Here is a 22,334-nt window from a genome sequence, read left to right on the forward strand (position 1 = left end):
CCATCAGCAGGGCTCCTTTCTGATGAACTTGGCCTGGTTCACTTTATCTTGGTTTATATGTGGAAATGAAAGGGGTGTGGCAGCTCCATCTCAGCATTCCCCAGTTACGGCTGCATGAAGACAGTTTACATGAGGAAGATATTGACTCTTTATCATCACATGGCTATTTTTTTTGTCTCAAGGAAATCATGCTTTTGACCCTGCCTCTAGGGGAAACCTGTTGCTTATCTCAGTTTCTCTCTTTCCTAATGGAATTTTGCTTCTTGCCCTTCAGGTGAACTGCTGCTATAGCTCTTGCCATCCTCCGGATGTGTAGTAACACAGTCTGTCCCTGCTCCCAAGGATGCCTGTCTCTTGCCTTCTGTAGGTAATACCAGGCCGTTCTTTCTGTCCGTATAGTGATCTAGATTTGCTCAGATTGCAGATTTGTGGAGGATCAATGAGACATTTAGGGATGAAATGATAACATGTCAGTTTCTCTCTAGAGAAGCTTTAGTCTGAATTGCCTTTATCAGTCGTTTTCGGCAGGGACAAAATGTAATAGATGCCCATAGGATCCCAGTTGCGTGGATGTCTCTTGTTGAACTCCTAGATCACTCGGCTTTGTTCAGTGCTTCTGAAACTGCACTTCCAACTTCAGTGGTCCTGTGAGGATATATTGGGTCTCTTGGTGCCGTCACTTTTCCTTTCCATCACCCAGAAAGTCTAGCAGAAACCCACAAGGGCTTTCTTGTATTGCCTATAGCTGCCCACAGGTCAATCTCTGTTAAAATGTGGTCTGCAGTATCAGACCAGGAGTTGTTAGCCTGAAGAAACTTCTTTATGAAGGCAAAAGATCCTCCATCTGATTTCTCAACATGAAATCCTTGTGTAGATGCTGAAATAGGTAGTTTTGCAGTCATTGAAGTTCTACTGGGAATACCTGGGCTTGGAAATTTCTTGCCTTCCTTTCTTTTGTTCATTGCTAGAAGTAGTTTCTATTATAGAGTAATTCCTATTACAGATTCTTCTGTCCTGGCTGTAATTACAATATCATTTTAAGGACGTTACCTTTTGGCATCTGTTAATGGTTAAAGGTTTATTTTTAAAAACAAAAAAATGTTTTAGTGAGCAACAACTGCCTAAACATTATCAAACCCAGATATTGGTTCAGGTAGATTGAATAGATTTGCAGACATAAAATTGCTTTGAATATATTTATATAGATCTTTGATCAGACATGTGATACTTGACAATACAGAATTCCTAGTGTTTTCACTTTGCCTTCAATAATTTTAATCTATTATATTCCTCCATAAATTCACTTCTAACTTTTTGGCTGAAACTGGGGCTCCTGGTGCCCTTCCCACTGATCTGAACACAGATGTGCATTGCTCTGTCCTGTGGCACTTGGGATTGATGAACGAGAGCTTTGTGGTTCAGAGCAAAGCTTTGTAAGTACAACTCAGGCTAAAGCTTAGGAGACCCTGGTTTCCACCTATCCATCCCTCTACCCTCTTTAGGATTTTTGCTAAGTTGCAAAATCTCTGTAAAAGGGGGATGCTACTCAACTGATTGTCCGCAGAGAGATGTGAGACTGTTGGCCAGAAAGCATTAATGTCACATGCTTGCAAGGGAAGTAAATATTGTGTTGAGCCTGAAAATATGCATGGGGAAAAAACAGTAGGGAGCACCTAGGAGGGCAGAGATGGTCAGAAACCAGAAATTGAGCTGAAGTGAGGCTGACAGGAAGGAATTCCCTCCACCCGTGAGTCTGTTCTCAGCTCACAGGCGATGGCACTGAAGTCCTACTTCACCCATTCATTAAAGAAAATGGAGCAAAGACAAGAGCTCCTCTTCAGCTTCCATGGTCTCCCTTGTGGAGAGATACCTGATCGGAAGTTAATGATCAAAAAGCTTATCAGGGGCTTTTCATCTATAAATTTATAAGACAAAAGAGAAATAATAAAGCCATTGGATAATTAGTAACTAGCCAGGGCCCGCCCGGTGCCACTGGTCTCAAACTACCCCAAGACCTGTACGCAGACTCAGGGAGACGAGAAGGAGACAAGGATGAGGGGAAGGAAATGTGTGGAAGGGAGAGAAAAATTAGCCAGGAAGGCAACAAAAGGGGAGGACTGGCAGCAGAGACAAAACTGGGGAGAGAAGAGTGAATAGGTCCAAAGAATGAGGGAGAGAAAGGTAAGGGGAACAAAGGGGGCAAAAAGGTCTAACAGAGCTGGAAGAGGAGAAGAAAGAGAGACTGGCCCAAAAAGAAGACAATTATTGGGAGTGCTTTCCCCACCCAGGTAAGAGCTGATCCAGTGAATTTACCCCTGTTGGATGCAGCAGTCACAGCTCCCAGTCCGCCATCTTCCATCTCCTAAGTATTTATGGTGAGTGCTAGCTCTGACCTGCTCTTTTTCTGGCTTTGGCCCTTCTGGTGGGATTTGATGTTTTGCTTCTTGTTGTTACCTTTAATATTTATTTTGCTTGCACATGAAGAGGAATGCCTGAGAAATTCTCTATCTAGCTTTTAGTTTTAGTGAAGATTTTAGGTGCAGGTCATTGCTATGTCTTGGATCTTCTGTCAGCTTGAGATTTCAGAATGTCTACCCCCAAAACAGATGGGCAGACTCTGCTTCTGGGTTGCTAGATTGTTTGGCTGGACCTGATCCTTGTTGGGCAAATCTCTTTGCCCACAGAAAAGCTGTTCCATGAAGAATCCCAAACGGGAATCCCAGTGAACGTTTCTGTGTCATAAGGCTAATTGATTAGGGAGCTCTGCCTGTCTTTTGGTATTAAAGGCATGTATGCAACGGCAAAATAGTGTGGCTGTAAAATCTGCAATTGTTGCTGTGTATGTACTTTATAGTTGTGACAGAGAGTGGACGGCAGAAGCAATGTGTTCTGCCTCACTGCGGGTACTTGGTTTGTGCTCTTTCTACAAGAAAAATCTCCACTGAAGTCAGGACAACTCGTGGGATGGGAGGTTCCCTTGGTTTGTCTTTGACCATCAATACTCCAAGGAGCAGAAAATTAAAAATATTTATCACCTTAAAATTAGCAGGAAAACTTCACAGCTTCACTTGACCGTACATTCACTGTCTAAAACGATACCTGTTAAGAGTGTGACCAGATAGTAGTTTTTTTCTTTCCTTGATGACTGAAAATTGGAATCCTATAAAGGTATAAATGTCAGGAACTAATGTTTAGTCAGAGATGCAATTTATGCAGCCCATAAACTGTTCCCAGGCCCGATGATACAAGTGTATCAAACTCATAACCAGGCTCTGTGGCTCCCTTTATGCATTTGAAGTGAGATTGAAAGAGAAAGTTTGAGCATCTGTAAGAATACGGGGAGTGTTCTGGGGGATAGTCAGGCATGGATGGGAACTCTGCAGCTAGATCAGTTGTGAGTACGCGGAGCAGAGGGGGTAAGGGAAGGAGACTTAGCGGGAGAATGCAAGAAAGAGCAGCAAAGAAGAGCAGCAAATCTTTCCTTACTGTAATAGTCTTTCCACCACAGCCTTCTGGTGAGCAGCCTCCTCAGGGCTCAAGTTTTCCAGCTCCTTCATTATCGGAGGGGTAAATTCCTCTCCATCATCAGAGGTTTCATCTTCCGATAACCTGGTTTCCCCCATTCCATTGGGGAGATTGGGGATTTCGGGGCAGGACTCCCCTTTCTCTGTCTGCAGGGCATTGATAGCATGCTGACTTTCACTCTGGAGCATGTAGGGTTCCGCTTCGCTCAGTGCCTTGATCAGGGTCTCCTTGGTTAGCCCTGACTCCAGCAGCGCTCCCAGCAGCTCCACTTGAAGATGGCTCAGCTTCGAGACCATGGTCTTCAGGCTGGTGTTTCTTGGGCTTGAGTTCCACGTTATCCTGCTTCCAGCTTCCCTACACCATGTTCCCGAGGTAACACGCCCGACTGTCAGCAGCGGGCACAGCGCAGCCTCCCGCCTTTACGCCCCCCCAAAAAAAACAAAATACAAAATTGAGCCACTTCAGACCCCCCACGACTGTCCTGAGCCAGTGCTGATAAAGGGACCCTTGGCTATCTGTTTACATTGGTAAATTCTCCAAGGTTCATATTTATCTGTGTGCTTAGCAAGTTACTGAACTTTGGACTTCAGCACTGCAGCAGCAGTTCACAAAGTGCAGAGGGAGAGAAAGCAGGGGGAGGGGGAAAGGGAGGGAAGCAGAGAGAGGAAAATGAAGGGATAGGAGGTCTGCCAGCACGGACAAGTAAGCTATGGAAGGAATACTAGGAGAATGGGAGTGGGAAAACAAGGCTTGCTTTTTGGCCCTATTCATTGTAGAGAAGGAAGAGGTAGAGCACCTACAAGGAAGAGTTGCGTTCACCGGTGTTGGAAGGTTGCAGAGCCTACTCTGAGCTCTGGCCGTGGTGGGCTGAGGGCTTTGAGCTGCAAAAATACTGCCTTGGCAGCTTGGATTGCCTTCATGCAGCCCTCCAGTAGAGACAAGTGACCCCCCTGGGTTGGTAGGAGGTGTTCCGAAGACCCACAGGATGTTCTGGAGCTCCTGTTGACTTGTATGGAAGAGCATTGAGTCTTAAATGATCTTTTTGCTTCTGCCTTTGGCTTGCTGGGCATCTTAAGATGCAAACATCAACACCTCCATTAGAACTTGCTACATTTATTGCTGAATTGATGAGAAAAAGCTGTGTATGCACAAAATTCAGCTATTACTCGCACCATTGAGCTTGTGATTCAAGCACATGGTAAGGACTAGCCCTGGGTGCTGGTACATGCTGAGAGTCCCTATCTGCAGCTGCCTTGCTTCTGAGAAGTGCTCTGGGCAGCTTTGGCTCCCGTTTATCACCTGTGCCTTGATACCAGCCCTGCTCTAATGTTCTACTCCCACCTGTTGTTTGAATCCTGAAAACATGCTCTGTAACTTCACTGCAGTACTTTCGGGCAGTTCTCAGGGAATCTTCCCATTTCAAATGGCTGAATTAGGAAATAACTTGGTGTGAACTTAATGGTGCATGAGCATCTTGTAAATAGTTCCTACTTATGTGATCAACAGAAGGACTTAAAACTGTTGTTTTAATGGAAGTTTCCTATGGGCAGCCACTTGCCTTGTTTTATATTGCTTCCATCAAGCCCAAGCGAGGGGGAGCCTACTAGAAGTGTCTCAAAAGCAACTGATATTCCAACACAGTGCTGCTGGATGGCCTGGGCCCCTCTTTTTCCTTTATGGGCAGCATTATCCATGCTCTCGTGGTGCCTGTGACAAGGGGCCAAATCAGCAGCTGAAGGACAAGAGTTTTTTTTTTCAGATCAGACCCCCTCTTCTAGGCCCAGCAAACTGTGCTTGGGCGGCTGGGCTGACCTTCCTACCAGAGCTGTTTCTAAAGATCCACATTTATTGTAATGCAAAAAGAGCATTTAAGAAGTGGTGAGATTTGAGGTTCTCCTATTGATGCTTTGATGCAATTTGTGTGCATTTTACTCCCCATTACAATTTTCCTCATCCCCACCTCACCCTAGCAGACATGCCAACAATACTGGCCAATAGTAACTGTACATTGCAAGTACAGCTTCCAGTCACAATACCTAGTTTATTCACGATGCATCCTTATAATTCAAGGATTTTATGAGCGAGGACAACAGACTGTGGGCACCAAGCAATGAATGACAGAAGATTCTGTCTTTTCCTGTGGTATGAGGATTTCTTAAACTAGGATGGACACTGTCATCATGGTTCTTATTTGAAAGGTTGCCTGGTCTGAGTTCTGTGACTGTATGTGCTTGTTGTATGCTTTGGGGGTGGGGGATGCACAGCCCTGAGTTCACACACAATCATCAGTCTGCCAAGGGAACTGTAAAGAGAAGAAAACATAGCAACAAATGATCTGTGTATATTGTGTGGTTTCAAGGATTCCTTATGCACCCAGAAGCCTTCTGCCTTGATTCTGTGCACCCTGCAGACCTGCAGCTGCGGAGGCTTTTAGAACAGCCTGTCTTGAAGCCAGTGAGATTTGAAGACTGTGAAAACAGAAATGAACGTCTGTTTGTAGGCTGGGACCTCACCGAATGCCACGGCTGGATGCCACGTGGAGAACACTGAGCTGAGTATGGAATCTATTCAAACACTGGGAAGGAGGTAAGTCTACTCAATCACTTTAATCTAAAGAGCAAACCTAGAGAGCTGTCCATTATAAACTATAGGTACATAAACAACAAAGAAAACAAGGAAGAAAGAAGTGTTCTTTAAACAGCTCCATCATCACCTTTATCTTCACTGTAACCCACCAGTCTGTGTTAGTGAATGGTCTGAGGCTCTGTTCAGTATTTCAGGTTCTCTGGAGCAGGAAAACTAGTGATCTTTGTAAAGTTTCTTCAGGGTTCCAAATTATGAGCCATCAGACCATGGACCTGGGGAAATAGGGAGGAGGCTGCTGCCATATATCACCTAGCACTCCTATTTTATGCACTGACACAACAGATTGCAACATGGTATTTCTCAGGTTTTTACCATTTCCATAACATGCTGCTGGGAGGTGTGAGGTATTAAGGATAGCAAAGGACAAGGTGGGAAGCAGCAAAGCTTTGAGGCTGGATTTGAGTTCTAGTAGCAGAGCAGAAAGTAAATAGTAGAGTGCCACAACCCAAACAACATACTCCTGTAACTAAATTATACCTCACAGATTTTGTATTGAGAATGAGCATTTGAAAGAAAAGGAGTTTGTTTTGCTACACTCATTTTCATTTATTACCAGTGTTTAGAATGTGTTGATTTCCTTAATTGCAACAATTTGCTGGGCCGTGACTTGGTTCTTAAATTACTCAGACTGCTGTAATCGTGGTGGTTGTGGAAGGGACAGCTCTTGAAGTGTGGAAACATGGAATGATTTTGCTCATTCTTCTCTTGTTTCCAGTGTCTGTTTTTGAATTTCTTGCTGCAAAATTGTTTTCTTTTCCTTTTTCCTTAAATTCGGTGCTTTGGTGCTAAGACATGAGCAGCTCTACTACACTAAACTGGACAGAAGTCACAGCAGGATCATGAATGTTTTATTAACAAATCGATTTAGATGCACATTTGAGAAACATATCAGTTAGTAATCACACGGTCTGATTTCTATTTTATTTTAATAGCAAACGTAATAAAGACTCTTTAAACATGCTGGAATGCTTTGCACTGTTGTATGTACACCTTAATACAAGTTCTATGTTTTTCAGTTATGATTTTCTTCATTTCTCCTGAAGTACAGGCAGCTTAGGCCATTTTAGGTAAGGATGTGCCCACTTCCTCCAGTCTTCCTCCATTAGCTGTTCCAACGTAATCTTTCTCTGCTGCAGGTAATAGAGTCATTGAACTGTGGATTACTTAAGACTGACAACTGCTGCATGAAAGTATAAGTGGGTATACAGTAGGATTTTCTTATTAGTTAGACTTATTAGTCTTTATTCTCCTTACTATACCAGGGAAAAACCCAAATAATAGACAGCGGGGTCCTTGTGAACAGAATAGAGATCAGATAATAGACTCCCAAAGCCTGAATTCTTGAATCAATACGACTGTTACCTTTGTTTTCATGTGCTGAGTAATACCCATCCTTAAGTGTTCCTGATGGAATAACGCAGTAATGGGCTAAGGTAAAGGCAGCCCAGTGTGACTTCAAGGAGCACAAAGGGAAAGAAGTCTTACTATTTCTATGACAGAAATGCTAGCAGAGCAAGCTTGTATGGGTCTGTGAGCATGGTGGGAACGTTACCATTGGTGAAAGAAAGGCAGAGAAGTGGTTCTCTTAGTTACTTTTTACCATTTTACTCTTCCTGCTGAGACTGCTAAATGCTTCATCAGCCTGAATGGCATTAACATCACCTCTGTGAGATCTGAGAGTTACTATCACAGTGTTCACTCCTATTTCTAGGGTTGAAGAAAGACAAATGTGAATGACAAAACTGATTCCAATTTGTGCCCTGGGAGCTCAGTCCCAAGTGGTACAGAGGACTGTGAGCAATGCAAGGGAACTGCTGTTCACCTTGTTTCCAGAGGGTCAGATTTCAGTGCTGGTGCAAACCCTGTGTGTCCCAGTGAGAAAGGACTCACTCAATATGTGGTGTTAATATTCCCAATTTATACAAATTTTATGCTTTAATTGAGTAATCTTTGTAAATACGAATAGTAATATAATTGACCATTGGACTTTACAAAGAACCTCCTTCCCTATTTTCAATTACAAGTCAGAGTACAATCAGAAAGTGTTAAGAGGGCAATGCTCTGTTGTGACTGAGACACAGGAACAGCCTAACCAGCTCCTTGCCACTGCGGGCAGGATGCAGTTGCATTCAGAATGAATGTTTTGCTCTTTGTGACCAAAGGCTGTATTTGAGCTTTCGGATTCTCAGTGATACTGAGGCTGTATCTGGTGTAGTTCTTAATGGCCGTTACTGTTCAGAGCGGGGAGTTCTGGTGTGGTAATGCCATAAGACCCAATGGCTTTAAAACAGAGGTGGTCTTTCTCTTTATAATGCTGTTCTGGTACAGAGAATCAGGACAGTGTCCTCGTTCATCTGTCTGCTCCCCTTCACTTCCAGCCTCCATCATCAGGGTAAGGATGAGTTTGAGAACAGGAACAGCTGTGGTGCTCAGTTAATGAAGGAGTTTCCCACTAGGTGGTAGTGAAGAGAATCGTGTCACATACTGGTCAGAGCACGTTTTAATTATTTTTTTATCAAGGGGAATCCCATGAGGATCTTACAAGCAGAATAGCCTGGTGTAGCTCTGAGCTATACTGTCAAAACTGGATCTCTTCATTTTTTCTCATTCCCTTTTTACTCATTTCCATGGCATTTGTTCCTCTCAGAGCCAGGCAGGGTTGACAGCTTTACTTGTAATGTCATCTCCTGAAAGGTGAAGTGAATCTACATGAATCTATTCTGGCTCTCCTTCCACCTCCATTACAAAGGCACCAAGGCAGAGCTGGATAAATGTAATCTAATGCCATTTAAGCCCTTTGGAGGTGAGGACTCTGCAGCCAGTCCTTTGATCTGCTTTTCCACCATACTTTCCTGTCTGTTCTCTGAGAGCTACATAAAAGAAAACACAGTATTTTTGGTTGCTTCTGGTTTTGAAATACTTTAACAGGTCAAAGCAGTGCATCAGTCTGTATCAAAGGCACCAGACAGAACAGCTGTTTTGGAAGGGCTTTGTAATGTCAGAGTACATTCTCACTGAAATTCAGACTAAAGCTCCCCTGTAGGTCCAAAGGAAGCACGTACAAAAGAGATGAGGAGGAAATCATCTCGGGGACGCAGGCTGTGCTCCCCTTTGGAGTAATGCAGGTGATGGGTCTGCAAGGAGGAATACATTTGTCCTGTGAATTCAGCTGGCTACTCTAATGTAATGATAGACCAAGCTTGCAAAATCATGGAGTAGTTTATGCACCAACCCTGGGATGCTGGAAAAGAAAATAAAAAGTATAAATATTGTATATAAAGTATATATGTTATATTGATATATATATACTTGAATAGCTCATCAGCTAAAATATCACTTGTGTCAAATTAATGTGCTGTAAATTGTGTAAGACAGAAATTGGAAGCATTTCAATAAAGGAGCAGAGCAGGAATATCGCTGCTTTACAGATACCGGTGTCTGTTTTACAGTGTCTTACTGTACCATGATGACTGAAAAGGGACGACTGTCCTTGTGCTGGGATGGCACCACAGCAGGGTGAAGATTTCTAATATTTGTCAGTTTTCTAATTGTTACTGAACGTTGCTGGGACGAGGAAGGAAAACGCGGGGGATTTCTGCATTGCGGCAGTGCTACCGCCGGTGTGAGCTCGTTGTATCTCTTAATTGGAGATGAGGGTGGGTGAGGAGCGATGAGTCCCACCATGGCGGTCATTGCCCGCAGGGCTGGGCGCTGTGCGGGGGGAGCAGAGAGAGGTGGTCAAAGAGCGGAGAGCATCGTGCAATGTAACACAGCCTGAGCCGGGAGATGCTGGGATTCCTATGTAACGATGTACCCGCCGTGGACCCGCTGAGCCCGTAGGTCGCCGTGCTCTCGGTATTTCCAGCGCTCACACCGCAGCCCTTCCTCTTTCCCATCCCTCGCTATTACCTGCCCGCCCGCACAGCAGCGGTGCGGCCGGGCCCGACAACCACCTCCCGGCGCCTCGAGCTCAGCTCCCCCCGCGCATGCGCGCAGCGGCGGCACGTGAGCGTGTTGTGGGCACGTGACTCCGCCCGCCCCCACGCGGCTCCGCCTCCGCCGTGCGCGAGCGCGACTGCGGGTTCGCGGCGCGGCCTGGCCCGGCACCGCCGCCCGCCCCCGGCCCGCCCCGCCCCCCAACGCCGCCGCCGCCGCCTCGCCGGCCATGAGGCCCAGCCGGCGCCCGAGCGCGGCCCCGCGTCGCGGCTGCTGAAGCGCCGCCTCGCCCCGCCACCACCATCACCACCACCATCACCATCACCACCATCGCCCGCTCCGCCGTCCCTTCCCCGCCCGGCCGCGGATCCCCCCTTCGCTCCCCTCCCTCCTCGCAGCCGCCGCCATGTTGGGCCGCGAGCCGCAGCGGGGCCGACGCTGAGCCCCGGAGCGGGAGGAGGCGGCGGAGGAGGAGGAGGAGCGCGGGGCCGCAGCCATGGCGGAGCAGACGTACTCGTGGTGAGGACGGGCCCGGGGGCGGCTCGGCTCCTTCCGGACGGGGCGGTGGGGGGGGACGCGGGGCGGGCAGCGGCCCGGGCTCCGCTCGGCTCGGACGTTCCGCGGCGGCGCTGGTCTCACGGCCGCTCTCGGGTTCCTGAGGTGGCCCCGCCCGTTGGGGGTCGCGCCGTGGGGCGCTGCGGCCGGTGACAATGGGCGCGGGGAGCGGAACGGGAGGGAGGGGAGCACGGAGAGCGGCTGCTCCGCGGGGCGCGGTGGCGGACGGCGGTTGCCGTGTCCTGGCGCGGCCGGGCCCAGCGCTCGGCTTCGGTGTGAGTCCGTGTTTGGTGCCGCTGGGGAGCTGAGCCGTAATAGCTCCGAGCGCCGTATCGGCCGGGCCGGGCGCTGCTGTGCCGGGCCGGGGGCTGCGGCGCTTCGGCCGCTTCTGATTCCGCTCAGCGGTACCGGCCGGAGCCGTTCGTTACGGTTCTGTAACGGTCGGGTGTTCTCGTTTAAAGAGAGCAGTTAGTGTCGGCCGGTGACCTTGGTGCGTGCTGAGCGTGGCGATGGCACCGCGCGTCCATCCCATGGGCTGCGGGGCTGCTCCTCGCACTACAGACACGGGCAGCCCCCGCTCTGCGCCTTGGGAGCCTTGTGCCCAGCGCTGCCGCTCCCTCCCCGCACCCACTCGTGTGGGCCCCTGCGTTCCCCTGGGCTGGGGCTGGATGCCGCTCTGGGCTGTGTGTGGAGGTGCGGTGAGGGCTCAGCTTGTTCGCTGCTCTTCATGGGGAACTGCAGGAGCCCGGAGCTTTGCCGTGTGCTGGGCTGGGAGCAGCGCAGGCCATGAGGCCTCCATCCATCCCTGAGCGCTGTGCTTGTTGTGTCTGCGCCCACTGACGTGCCCTTAGTTCTGAGCTTTCTGTCGCGTCGCATGTCGAGCTGTTGGCTGGGGCTGCAGAGGGAGCAAAGGCCCGGTCCTGTTCTGAGGGATCCTGCCCTACACTCGTGTGCCTGGCTATGTGTTTTACTGCTTATGCTTCTAGCGACAGTCTCACGTTTGCCTCTTATTAATGATGGTGGTGCAGCCCTGCGTGCAGTTGGGTCGTGCTTTAGTGCTGTGGGAACAACGTGTGTGTTTTGATGTCAGCTAAGGGAGCCCGTACTGCTGTGGAGGAGCAGTGCAGGGCTGTGTGTGTCAGTGCTGTGAAGCTGGCAGGGCTCCTCCTGTCCGTTGGCTGGACTGGATCCCTCTGTGCTCCGAATGCGCTGTGTGCCCCGCTGCAGCTCAAGGGATAGATGCACGTTGCCACAGGTGTCACATCAGGTATTTGGCAGCACAGAAAACCCTTCCACGCACCTTGGTTTGCACAGGTGTAAACTGTGGGTGGTTTAGATGGATTCCTCAGTGGTGCTTCCATGTTGTCTGCAGTGTGGGCTCAGCCGCCCTTTGGGGTAGGCACCAACACTCAGCATACAGTCACTGTAACTTCATAATGGGGTTGTTGGTTTCCTTTTGTGTTAGAGGTACCTCAAAGAAGTGTGCTATACCGAGCTGTGCTGTCTGACAGGAGCATTATAACCACCTGCACAAAGATGGCTTTAACTCAGTGATTGAGGTCTCCACTAACGATGTTATTTTGAAGAGATAAGGAAGAATTTAGAGTTATTATTGTTTTGTATGTAAATATCTGAGATTTAAGGCGTGTTTGTGTTCTTAATTCACTTACCAAGCGAAGCTGATTGCGTGTGTTTTCTTGTATTGAGCTAAGGAGGAGGAGGGAGCTGCACTTTGCTGCGCCCTTCATAATTGTGAGTACATAATTTGTCTCCTGTCGCCATCGTTGCATGTTGCTTCTTGCAACATCTTCTGGTTTCTTTTTTCCCCAGCATTGCCCACACCTGTAACCATCTGTACTTTTATTGAGCTCCTTTTTTAATCTCTTAGCTAGACCAACGGGACCAGTATTGCAGGTGGGGGTGTGTTATCCCTGATGGGAGGAACTAATGAGAATGTTGCTGATATAAATGTACACCGTCAGTAAAAAAACTGATTTTAGTGTGAAATGTGGAATAAGTTCTGGATGGAAAAGCTCATTCAGAAGATTGGTGCTTGTTTTTTTATAATAAAAAGAAAGGTTTCTGAATAAAGTACACGTCAGTAGTGAGCAGTGACATTTCTTTGCCAAAGACCCGTAGTAGGAGGTTATGGGAGTGCTGTTGTGGTGCTGCTGTTACACAGAAGTGTGAGGTGCAGGGAAACGTGGCTGCTGCAACAATGGTTGCTCGTGGTTCTCTGTATGGAATGAGAGCTGAAATGAATTTTCTGCAAGTAGAATGGGTTGGGAGAGGAAAGAGGCTGTGGAGTACTCATTTTCTTGGCTTCCTGTCTGTGCTCCAGCGAGGAAATGGGTCTGGGTGGTGACAAAAGTTCCTGCTGCAACAGAAGAGGTGAGCACGGGGAGAGTTCCTTGTCCAGTGCTGATGTGTGTGGGTGGGCAGGAGGTTGGTGGATGGTGAGGGTTTTCTTTGCAGGCTCCTATGGCTGGAGATACCACAGCAGGTGAGTAAGGAAAGTGGCAGTGCTGGGCTGGCAGTGCTGCACAGAGCTGGGGCCTGCCTCTGTCCCTGCGCCTCATGGTCGTGTCTGTGCAGTGGGTCCAGCATGGGCAGCGCAGCAGTGTGTGGTATTTGATTCAGTCAGTAGGTGTTGGTGCTTTCCCAGGCCTGGCTGGCACCCCATCCTTTATTTTGCTGTTGCCCATTCTGGCAATAGAGATCGCTTTGTTAGTTGTTTTGTTTTTTCCTCCTTTGAATGCACAAAAGATTTTCACAGCTTCCTCCATACGTGCAGTGTGACAGTTCTGCTCCAGCACTATTGTAGTTGTCATTTTTCCTTTCCCAAAGCGCTCCCTGGGAGCAGTGTGGATTGCAGTGTGTGTGAGCCCATGGCTGGGGAAGCACAGCACCCCTCACTGATCTCCATCCAGCAGAACTCCCTCGTTAACACTCCATGCAGAGCGATGCTTCTGTCCTGGCCGCCAGCTGTTGGGTGACTGATGGGGGTAGATTTGGGAACCTCTCTACCTTATGCAGAGGGTGTAGGAAATTCAATGTAACGATGTGTTGGAGTAACCCATAAAGCTGCCAGCTTCTGGAATAAGTGTAGGCAGACAAAGCCATCTTTGTTCTATGGGTTGTTGTGAACAGCCCTTCCAGGCTCTGAGCTGTCAGTGCATTTAATGGTGCAGCACGCAACAGAAACAGAAGGAATCATTCACCTGAGTTTTCAAAGTATTGAACTTAGGATTACTGTAAAGGACGCGGATGAGATCTTGTTGTGTGTGCTGTTCCAAATGCATCTCCTAAAATCTGGAAGAGGAGAAGGGCCGGTTGTGGTGCTTTGATGTGTCTGCGCTAGTCCATGTGGTTGTTTGGGTGCTGTGATGTATCACCATCTCTCACGTAAGTGCCACCTTTGTTACAGTCTTTACTGCCCTTGGACGTTTTATAACCGTAAGCAGCATGGGATACTTTAAAGGCAAATAATTGACTCGGGCAAATTAGTCAGCCCAAGTTAATTCAGTTGATGATCGGGTAAAGTTTCCAGGAAGAAACAAGGCAGAAGTTGGTTAAAAGAATAACAACTTGTGCACATTTTCTTCGTGCTGCTGTGTTGCATTGGTGTAACTGATAAAGGTTAGAATTTGGAATGATTCGGTTGCTTGTATGGGCTGGGTGAAGTAGAGGGGAACATGGGTTGGCGTGCAGGCTTGGTTGGATTGAGGTAATAGAGCTGACTTGGAAAGGTGATGATTTAATAAGCTTAATGGAGCGTATGTGTCATTACAGCTCTTCCTGATCCCCCTTCTCCCTCTTTAATTCTTCCAAGAATGCTGACATGGGTGGCCTTCTCTCCTGCGTCTCTTACAAGCAGCGTCTGTGGGTGGAGTGCCCTGCTGTGCCCATTGCTGTCCTGTCCACCAGCACTGCCACCATGAGCTTGGCTGGGTTCATTGTGCAGCCGTTGTGCTTTTCAGGTTCTGCCGAGTGTTTCTTAGGGACAGGTCTGAGTCCCAGTACTAGATGTGCCTCTGTGTCCAGGTGTGCCATCGCTGGTACGGTGTGTGGGAGAGGTCAGCTGCCTTCATGGAAAAGCATTCAGTTCTGGCAATTAATGCAGTAGAACAGAGCGTTCTTAATATCATAACAAGTGCTGTAAAATAACGTGAGGTAGTTTCTTCTGTGTTTGTACTGAATTTCTTTACCCCGTACGTTGTTGTAGCAGAAGTTTTCATAGATGGCTGATGGCTTTCCACTGACTCACAGAAGTTCGGGAGCTCCATGCAGACACCATTTCCTCTGTCAGCAGTGCCACAAATAGCAGCTGCGTGGTGGGACAGTGAGAGCAGTGTGTGAGTGGGCCCACAGCACAGCCACACGTCAGCTGGTGCAGTGGTCTCACTGCGTGGACTGGGTGCAGCAGTGACACACACAGCATTGCAGGGGGTTTCCATACAGGCTCAGCTAGCAGCAAGCGTGTTAACTTATCTTGGCTTCAGTTGTTACTTGGGTTAGCAAGTTCAGCTTAACTTCTCTTGAGGCTGCAGGTTGGGCAAGAGCAAAGTGCTGGAGCTCTGTGCTGCTGTGCTCAGCAGGGTGGGGGTGAGCAGAGCAGTGGGGCTTTGGCATTGGCACTTAGCAGTGTGCCACCCTTTGTCCTGCCAGACACCTGGCCCCACTTTAAAGCTCAGTTGAGATTTCTTTGGTAACTTTTATGGTGGGTAGAAATTCAATGTGAATTCTGGATAAGCACCATAATGAGGATAAGCCAATGGGACTTTACCCATGAAAGCTGTGCCAGCTGTCGGTACATGTTGGACGTGTGTGACCAAAGCTCAGCCTGGCTGTGGCAGGAGAGCAGCTTTCACTGTTACAGTCACACCACTTTCAGTGCTGCGCTGTGATTTATCTCACCAGCATCTGTGTCAGACCCATTTGGTGAGATAAAATAGGTGTAACGTGACTTCCCCATGTTTAGTCAATGGGAAGTCCATTTTCTAGGTGAGTGTTAGCTCAGGGTGAGGTTGGTGAAACAGCAGGACACAAACAGCAGGATTACAAGTGGTTTTTTTAGCCAGTGTTGCAGACTGGTGGGGTGAGCGTATCTCGCTTCCTGGGTTGGAAGGTGCAGGGTTATGGCACTGCTTGTGGGTAGCCCAGCGTGGTGGTGGTGGTGGTTTGCAGCTGCCATTGATGCACCCCATGCCTGCACCCACAGCGCTGCTCAGTTGGTGCTGCGGTGGCAGGAGGCTCTCGGGGGATACTGTGATCTCTGTATGGGTTGGAACATGAAGAGCAGAATCTAAGAGGAGAACATAGTTTAAAGAGCTTTTTGTCTTGAAAAAGGGAACTTTAAAGCTAAATGTGAGGAGCTGGACTTCTTTTAGTTTACGATGAACTTGGCTGCTTTTTAAACAGCTGCAGCTTTGAGCAGTTACAGATGCTGCAGATCAAAAGGATCCTCTTTATCATACTTAAGTGCCTTATGAGACCCCCAGTGTTAGTTTTTCAACCAGTTATCTTTATTTTTTAATGTTTTTTTTTTTTTTTTTTTTTTTTGCAGATGGAGCATAAAATAAAAAAAAAGCAACCTTACAGCTAAATCAGATGAAAAGCCTCCATAGAACAGCACTGCTTCTCTGCAGGGTGCCTGTCTGGAGGAAGTTTCAGGACAGTCCCAAAGCACTGTCTCTAAAGAAGGCTTCCACTTGTGTTCTTACAAAGTTTTTCAGACACCAAGCTAGAATTTGTTGAGATCAGTCTCCAACTGCTTTCCTGCTGTGTGATTTTTGCATGTGTAACTGCATTTATTACCTTGAACCTTAAGCAGACAAGTGTGTTCATGTACCATGCTGCTCTTGCGTCCAGGCTGGGTCTGGTTCTCCCACACCTTCTCCTGTGCTGTAGTGCTAAATTGGCTGCCTTTCTTTGTGCTGGCCTCTGCCACAATGGGAGGCAGCAGGAGCTGCACACCAGCTCTGCTGGGCTGGCTGTGTTGCACTGCAGGCTCCTTGCACTGCAGGTGTTTTCCTTTGCTGCAGGATCTCGCTGTTTCCTTACAGCATCACTTTGACTTGGTGTCCCCTGGGAGCTGCTGTCCCACGGAAGGCAGACCTTGGTACTCTTTGAGCTTTGGCTCGTTCAGAAATGCACTTTCAGTATTGCCACTGAAGATTCATGCTTTGGTGCTAATGGTGTCAAGCCATTCTTCTATGGATTTCTTTATGGAAATAGCATTTAATTCTACTCGTGCAAGTCATGATAATGTATGTGTCTTAATCGCATGCCGTGTGGTAAATCAGCTCATCAATAGCACACAGAGCTGCTCGTTCTTTATGACAAGGTCATATTGATCAATTTGACTTTGGTTTTGTCTTGTTGATTGGAAGGCCTAATAGTTAAATGCTTTGTTTAAGCTATTAGTCATTAGTTTTGTGATGTTTTTTTTTTTTTAAATCCGATTTCTGAATACCTTTCTAAGAAGAGTTTGGATTTCCAAGCACGTAATCAATAAAATATTGGCCTAAGTATGAAAGGTATGAGGTATTGTTTTATTTTGGTATTTTAATTCAACAGTAGATTCCTTTTTTATGACTCCAGTGATAAAATTAAGATTTTTTTCCTGATCAGAGATCCTATTATATTTTGAGAACTTAATTAAAAAAATCTAGCCATTCTGTGTATTTCTAGCTTTAATAAAGGAACTGCTGTGCAAATTAAACCCAGGCACGTATGTATCAGAATGGAAAGAGGGATTGTGTCCTCCACAAAGCACAGCATTCAGGTGGGTGTCCTGAGCGCTGCCCAGTGCCTTTGTGCAATAGATCCTGTGTGAGTTTCCTTCCGTCTGTGCTCAGCTGTGTTTCTATCCACGTGAGCTGCAGTGCTGGTACCTGCTTGCTGGGGAAGATGGAGCTGCTGGGGTCCGTACTGGGGTACCTTCATGGGGCATGTTGTAGGACTTAATCTCTATCAACAAGTTTATTTAAATGGGAATCGTACTACTTGTTCTTCCTTTGCAGTGAGATTCCCAGAGATTTATTACCAGAAACGGTCCTTTTACTTCTCTCCCCAAGCATCATGAATCTGCAGTTGCGTGGTTGGCTGGCTTTACTGCCCCTTATCACTTCAGAGTACCCCTTAGATTTAATTTCTTTTTAATTTGGTTGCTGTTTGTCTCCAGCACTGTTCTTACTTCTCCAACACCGCAGCAGGGCATTGTGGTTACATTCTGTCCAGCTGCGTGAAGTGCATCGTATCAAACCTGAAGACTCCTTTCTTTGCCCACCAGTGAGGCACTGAGTGGTGGGAACAGCGCTGTGAGCTGACTGTGGGTTGGTGCTCAAATGGGTTGTTCTATGGCCATCAGAGTTGCCATCAAAGCAAATCAGAGTCCTTCAGGCTGTTTCAGTATCTGATGTCTCCTTCCCTTTGTTTCCCATGAGGTCAGTGGCCACGTACATGTGTTGTTGGGCTTGATGTGCTGGTTCAGATGCTTCCTTTGGTCTGAACCTTGTTCCAAGCAGTTACTTGGCTCTTTGGCTCCATTGCAAATTAGGTGGCAGCTCTGAGAAAGGTGAGTGGTGCTGGGGCCATGTGCAGCTCTGCCTTTTGCTATGGGCTTTCTCTTGCATAAGAATCCTCTCTTTTTGTCACATGTATCTGTTTTATTTTGCCCTTGGCCTTTAACTACTTGCTGGCACCATGACAACCACAATATTCCTCCTATGGTTGAGTGTAGTTAACCAAGGCTGGGATGCTGTGCTGGTGCATTGGATGCCTGTGCATGTTATGTGGGCTTAGCCCTGGCTCTTAGAGGCTGTTGGGTGTTTGTGTAACAACGGAGCCAGAGGAGGAAGGTGAATTAGAGCTGGAAGTTGTATAGGATATTTACCTGGAGTAGGCTGATTTGGAAGAATGCCACTTCAGTCCTGGGGTGGCTGTCAGTGTCTGAGATGGGGTGGAGTGTCTCTGTGCTGGGAGACAGCTGTGCTTCATGATGTTAAAGGTGCTATTTTCTGGAAGGTTGCTCAAATAACATACTGCTTCAGTTGCTGAAAGCACTAAGACAGTTTCCCTTCATCATAGTGAAGTGTGAAAAGCTGTTATCCCTTGTTGCTAATAGTAGCCATGAATTGACTATTTATAGTTTAACTTTAGCAGGTGTTTTCTGATGGAAGCTCTCAGTGCTGTAGGGAGATTTGCTGTCGAATACCCTGTGTCTGGTAATGAGCAGGGTTCCAGAGATCTGTGGCTCTTTGAGGGGTAGATGTGATAGCACTGAGAGCCTTGGATCATAATAAGTTGAGATATATTTTGGAATTCATTATTGGATCATAATAAGTTGAGATTAACAGGCTGCCCAGGGAGGTGGTGGAGTCTCCTTCTCTGGAGATATTTAAGACCCGCCTGGACGCCTACCTGTGTGACATGGTGTAGGGAACCTGCTTTGGCAGGGGGGCTGGACTCGATGATCTCTAGAGGTCCCTTCCAACCCCTACAATTCTGTGATTCTGTGATATGTTTTGGAATTCAGAGGTAAATGGACTTCTTCTCGATGATATGGGGACTCTTCAGTAACATTTTTAGCACACTTGTGAAACTTTCTTTTGGTGTCTTGTGTGAGTCAACATAAAGCCCTTCTCCCCCATCTGTGGTGCTGGGCGGACAGGGAGCATAAGGTCACAGTGCTGTGTAACTCTTAACACATTTTGCAGCTTCCATAACAAAACTCATCCTTTCGTATCTTTTTATTGTGGTATAAGGGCAGCAGAGATGTAGGCAGAACTTGCTTTTCAGGTTGCAATTAGGGCAGTGAGTAACTGCAGTGGGGCCAGGCCGTCTCTCGCCAGGAGGCCGGGTGGGCACCCAGGCACGTGGGCCGTGTTCCAGGCACACCTTGTATGTCCTGCCATGGTTCTGCTGCTCCTTAGGGTGTCACTGGTTTAGCATGCACTGCAGAGTCACCTTGCTGAGCTGTGCCCTACCCACAGGTGAGTAAAATAACTAACGTGAAGAAAGCAGCTGAGAAACCCTTCATGTAAGTATTGCAGTGTTGTGCTCATGATATCAAGAGAGTCTGCTCTGAGCAGAGTGTAATGGGAAGGCGGTGAGTTGCTGCTGTGCTTGGTGAGCAAACCATTGCCTTCTGGACCAGGAGTGATTTTCATGCTAAGACTCACTCTAGCTGAGATGGGAGTCATGAGAAGGTTTGGTGCCCCTGAGTTAAGGGTGCAGCTGTTAGTCTGGCATTTCTCTGAATAGCACCTTTGCACTGTGTGTGCTGGAGCTGAAAATATTTGTTGTATCATTTCTTGGTCTCTACCTCTTAAAAAATACAAGTGATGTTAGAGGAAGAGCGATAGACTCTGAGCACTGAGCTTATTTAAACTCAGTAACTCGTGTGTTAACTTTAGGTAGAACTTCTGTACTTTGGGGATGGGGTTGTACTGTGTGTTTGGGCAGTTCATAGCTGTTTAACCTCTCGAAAACAGATAATCTGTTGAATGACTCAATGCAGCAGCACTGGAATTCTGTATCAAATGCAACAAAACCAGCATGTTTTGTTGCGACCTGTTTGTGATACCTGCCTGAGTGCCATCGGGTTCCTGTCACCAATGAGCTGTGATGGTTCAGGTGCTTCTCATCGCAAGAATTACCGTAGTGTCCATGTTGCTTCTTTGTGTTTTGTAAAGGAATTCATTACTTCACCCCTTGCGATAGTCTGGCCCATCTCTAGGCTGGTAGAGTTGCCTGTGTTTTGCTTGTACTTTCTCAGGTGCTGTACTTCTAGCCTGTGCATTCCAATAGAACTTCCAGGGAAATCATTGTCTTGTGCATTGATTTCCTTATTACCATAGCAAATAATTCACACTGCTAATTAACACCGTTGGCATTGCACAGAAAAAAAATGGGCAGGGCAAGAATACAGCCTAATCATACTCAAGATTTATGTCTCATACATTTATAGAAGAATTGCTGCCAGGGTGGCAGCAATAAGTAAAAACACAGCCTTCTGATGCACGCTGTCTGTGTGCTGTGGGCAGTCCCATGTTTCAGAGCATCCTGTTCTGCCTGGTGTGCATGGAGAGGTGCAGTAAGGAGCAGCACTGTGTGTGCTGTGCCCCAGGGCAGCTGCGTATTCCAGAGGGAAACAAAGTCCTGGAGACCCTTCTGGTCAGTGCTGAGTGCTGGGAACTGGGGACGGTGTGAGTTCCCTACACACCTGGTTGCTGGCATTGTTATGCTGTGCAGAGCTTGCAGTGCTGCTGTCCGAAACCATAAGGATCCGTCTTTGCCACGGTGAACTGAATGGGAAGGCTTGGCTGCATCTGGGAAGTAGCTAATAAATCTGCAGTGCTATTTTGGTGTTTGTTGGAGTTCAGAGAGAAATGAGGAGGCTGATGGAGGTACGTGCTGCATCTGGGAGACAGCAGCAATGCACAGAACTGGTGGTGGTGGTGACTTCGTTGTTTGCGTCTAATACTGGAGACCCCAAATCTAATGGAAGCTCCATGGCATGTTGTGTCTGCACATTGCAGGGCAGATGTGCTACTTCTGCCTCTTTTCTTCTTCCTGCTGTGTGATATGGTTTCAGTCCTGTCTTACCTGAATAGTGGTAGGTAATCTGCATACTCTTTCCCCATCTTCAGTTACTAAGTTATTTGTAACTTTTTCTTCAATATAAGATTTTGGAAATGGTTAACCTTTGTAAGGACGCAGGGTATGAGATGTCTCCAGTTGGGCTGATACTGCACCATGCCTGTTAGTGGGTGATGCCTATTGTGAAGTTACTGCAGGAGATAACAGGATGTCTGATGTTAAACAAGAAGGTGTTTTTCTACTTTCTTTTTAGTGAAAGGTCCTTGTTTTCCTTTGCTGAGGACCATTGTGTAGATATTTATCCTCCTTCATTCCCAGCAGACTGGACGTTATGGTTCGTACTTTGTCCCTGTGTGCAAAATGAGACTCAGTACGGATGATTTCAGTTCTGGAATCTCTGTGACTTTCTTCCTGAAAGGAATTGATAAGCAAATTGGCTTTCTAAAACATGAAAGAGGCTGAGAGCAAATGCTTCATCATCACATTCCGGATCATGTCTGGCACTTGCCTTCTCCAGAGCTGGCAATGCTGGGCTATGGCTGTAGTTTCCCATGGGGCTGCTCAGCTGAGCATGAGGGCTGAGGGCTGCTGAGAGCAAAGAGAGGAGACTGACTTCACCAAAAGCTGAATGGGGTGGAAAGGGTTTGGGTTGTGTATGTGTTTTGTGTTGAGTTTTTCATTCGTACTGGTATCAATCTGTGCATTTCTTACCTTTGTAGTGAGTTATTCATCAGAGAAAGGAAATACCAACTATGAAACAAAGCTTATGAGGATTAATTAAATTCTTATTCATATCTGCTTTGGAAATAATGAGGCAATTATTCACATCATTTAATTTTAGACTTCAGATTTGTGTTTGTGTAAGTACCTGGGCTGAATGGAGAGACCAGCAGTGGGACGAGGCTCTCCATGCAAGCCTGCCCAGCCCCCAGAAGTGCAGGGGCTGCGGTCTGGTCAAGGACATGCCTATGATGCCTTGCTAGGAGGACGTGAGTCACCTCTGTGTCCATTTGCTATGGCTCCGTTTGACTGAACATCTCTAACGAGTCTGCAGAGGGACAGTTGAA

General features: G+C 47.2%; 3 protein-coding genes across 8 annotated transcripts in view; 2 read left to right on the forward strand and 1 right to left on the reverse strand.

The window, feature by feature from the left end:
* The window catches only part of HNF1A (HNF1 homeobox A), a 16,327-nt gene extending 10,441 nt beyond the window's left edge, over positions 1–5,886 (reverse strand). The window contains exon 1 of the mRNA XM_015877963.2: positions 3,487–5,886. Coding sequence (XP_015733449.1) covers positions 3,487–3,821 — 335 coding nt within the window. The 5' untranslated portion in view covers positions 3,822–5,886. The remainder of the gene's footprint in view (positions 1–3,486) is intronic.
* The window catches only part of C15H12orf43 (chromosome 15 C12orf43 homolog), a gene marked incomplete at its 5' end in the record, with an annotated part of 25,271 nt that extends 15,671 nt beyond the window's left edge, over positions 1–9,600 (forward strand). The window contains one exon of the mRNA XM_015877972.2: positions 5,885–9,600. The remainder of the gene's footprint in view (positions 1–5,884) is intronic.
* Positions 1–22,334, forward strand: part of SPPL3 (signal peptide peptidase like 3) — a 54,970-nt gene that overhangs the window by 377 nt on the left and 32,259 nt on the right. For 2 of the 6 annotated variants that reach the window (XM_015877970.2, XM_015877967.2), the window contains exon 2: positions 6,026–6,111. In XM_015877970.2, coding sequence (XP_015733456.2) covers positions 6,026–6,111 — 86 coding nt within the window. Of the gene's footprint in view, positions 1–33; positions 2,376–6,025; positions 6,112–10,301; positions 10,627–13,858; positions 14,068–22,334 lie in introns of those variants that run through there. The other 4 variants (XM_032447903.1, XM_032447902.1, XM_015877971.2 and 1 more) reach the window with 4 other exon arrangements.

The sequence above is a fragment of the Coturnix japonica genome, chromosome 15 (assembly GCF_001577835.2).
Source record: "Coturnix japonica isolate 7356 chromosome 15, Coturnix japonica 2.1, whole genome shotgun sequence".
Classification (NCBI taxonomy): domain Eukaryota; kingdom Metazoa; phylum Chordata; class Aves; order Galliformes; family Phasianidae; genus Coturnix; species Coturnix japonica.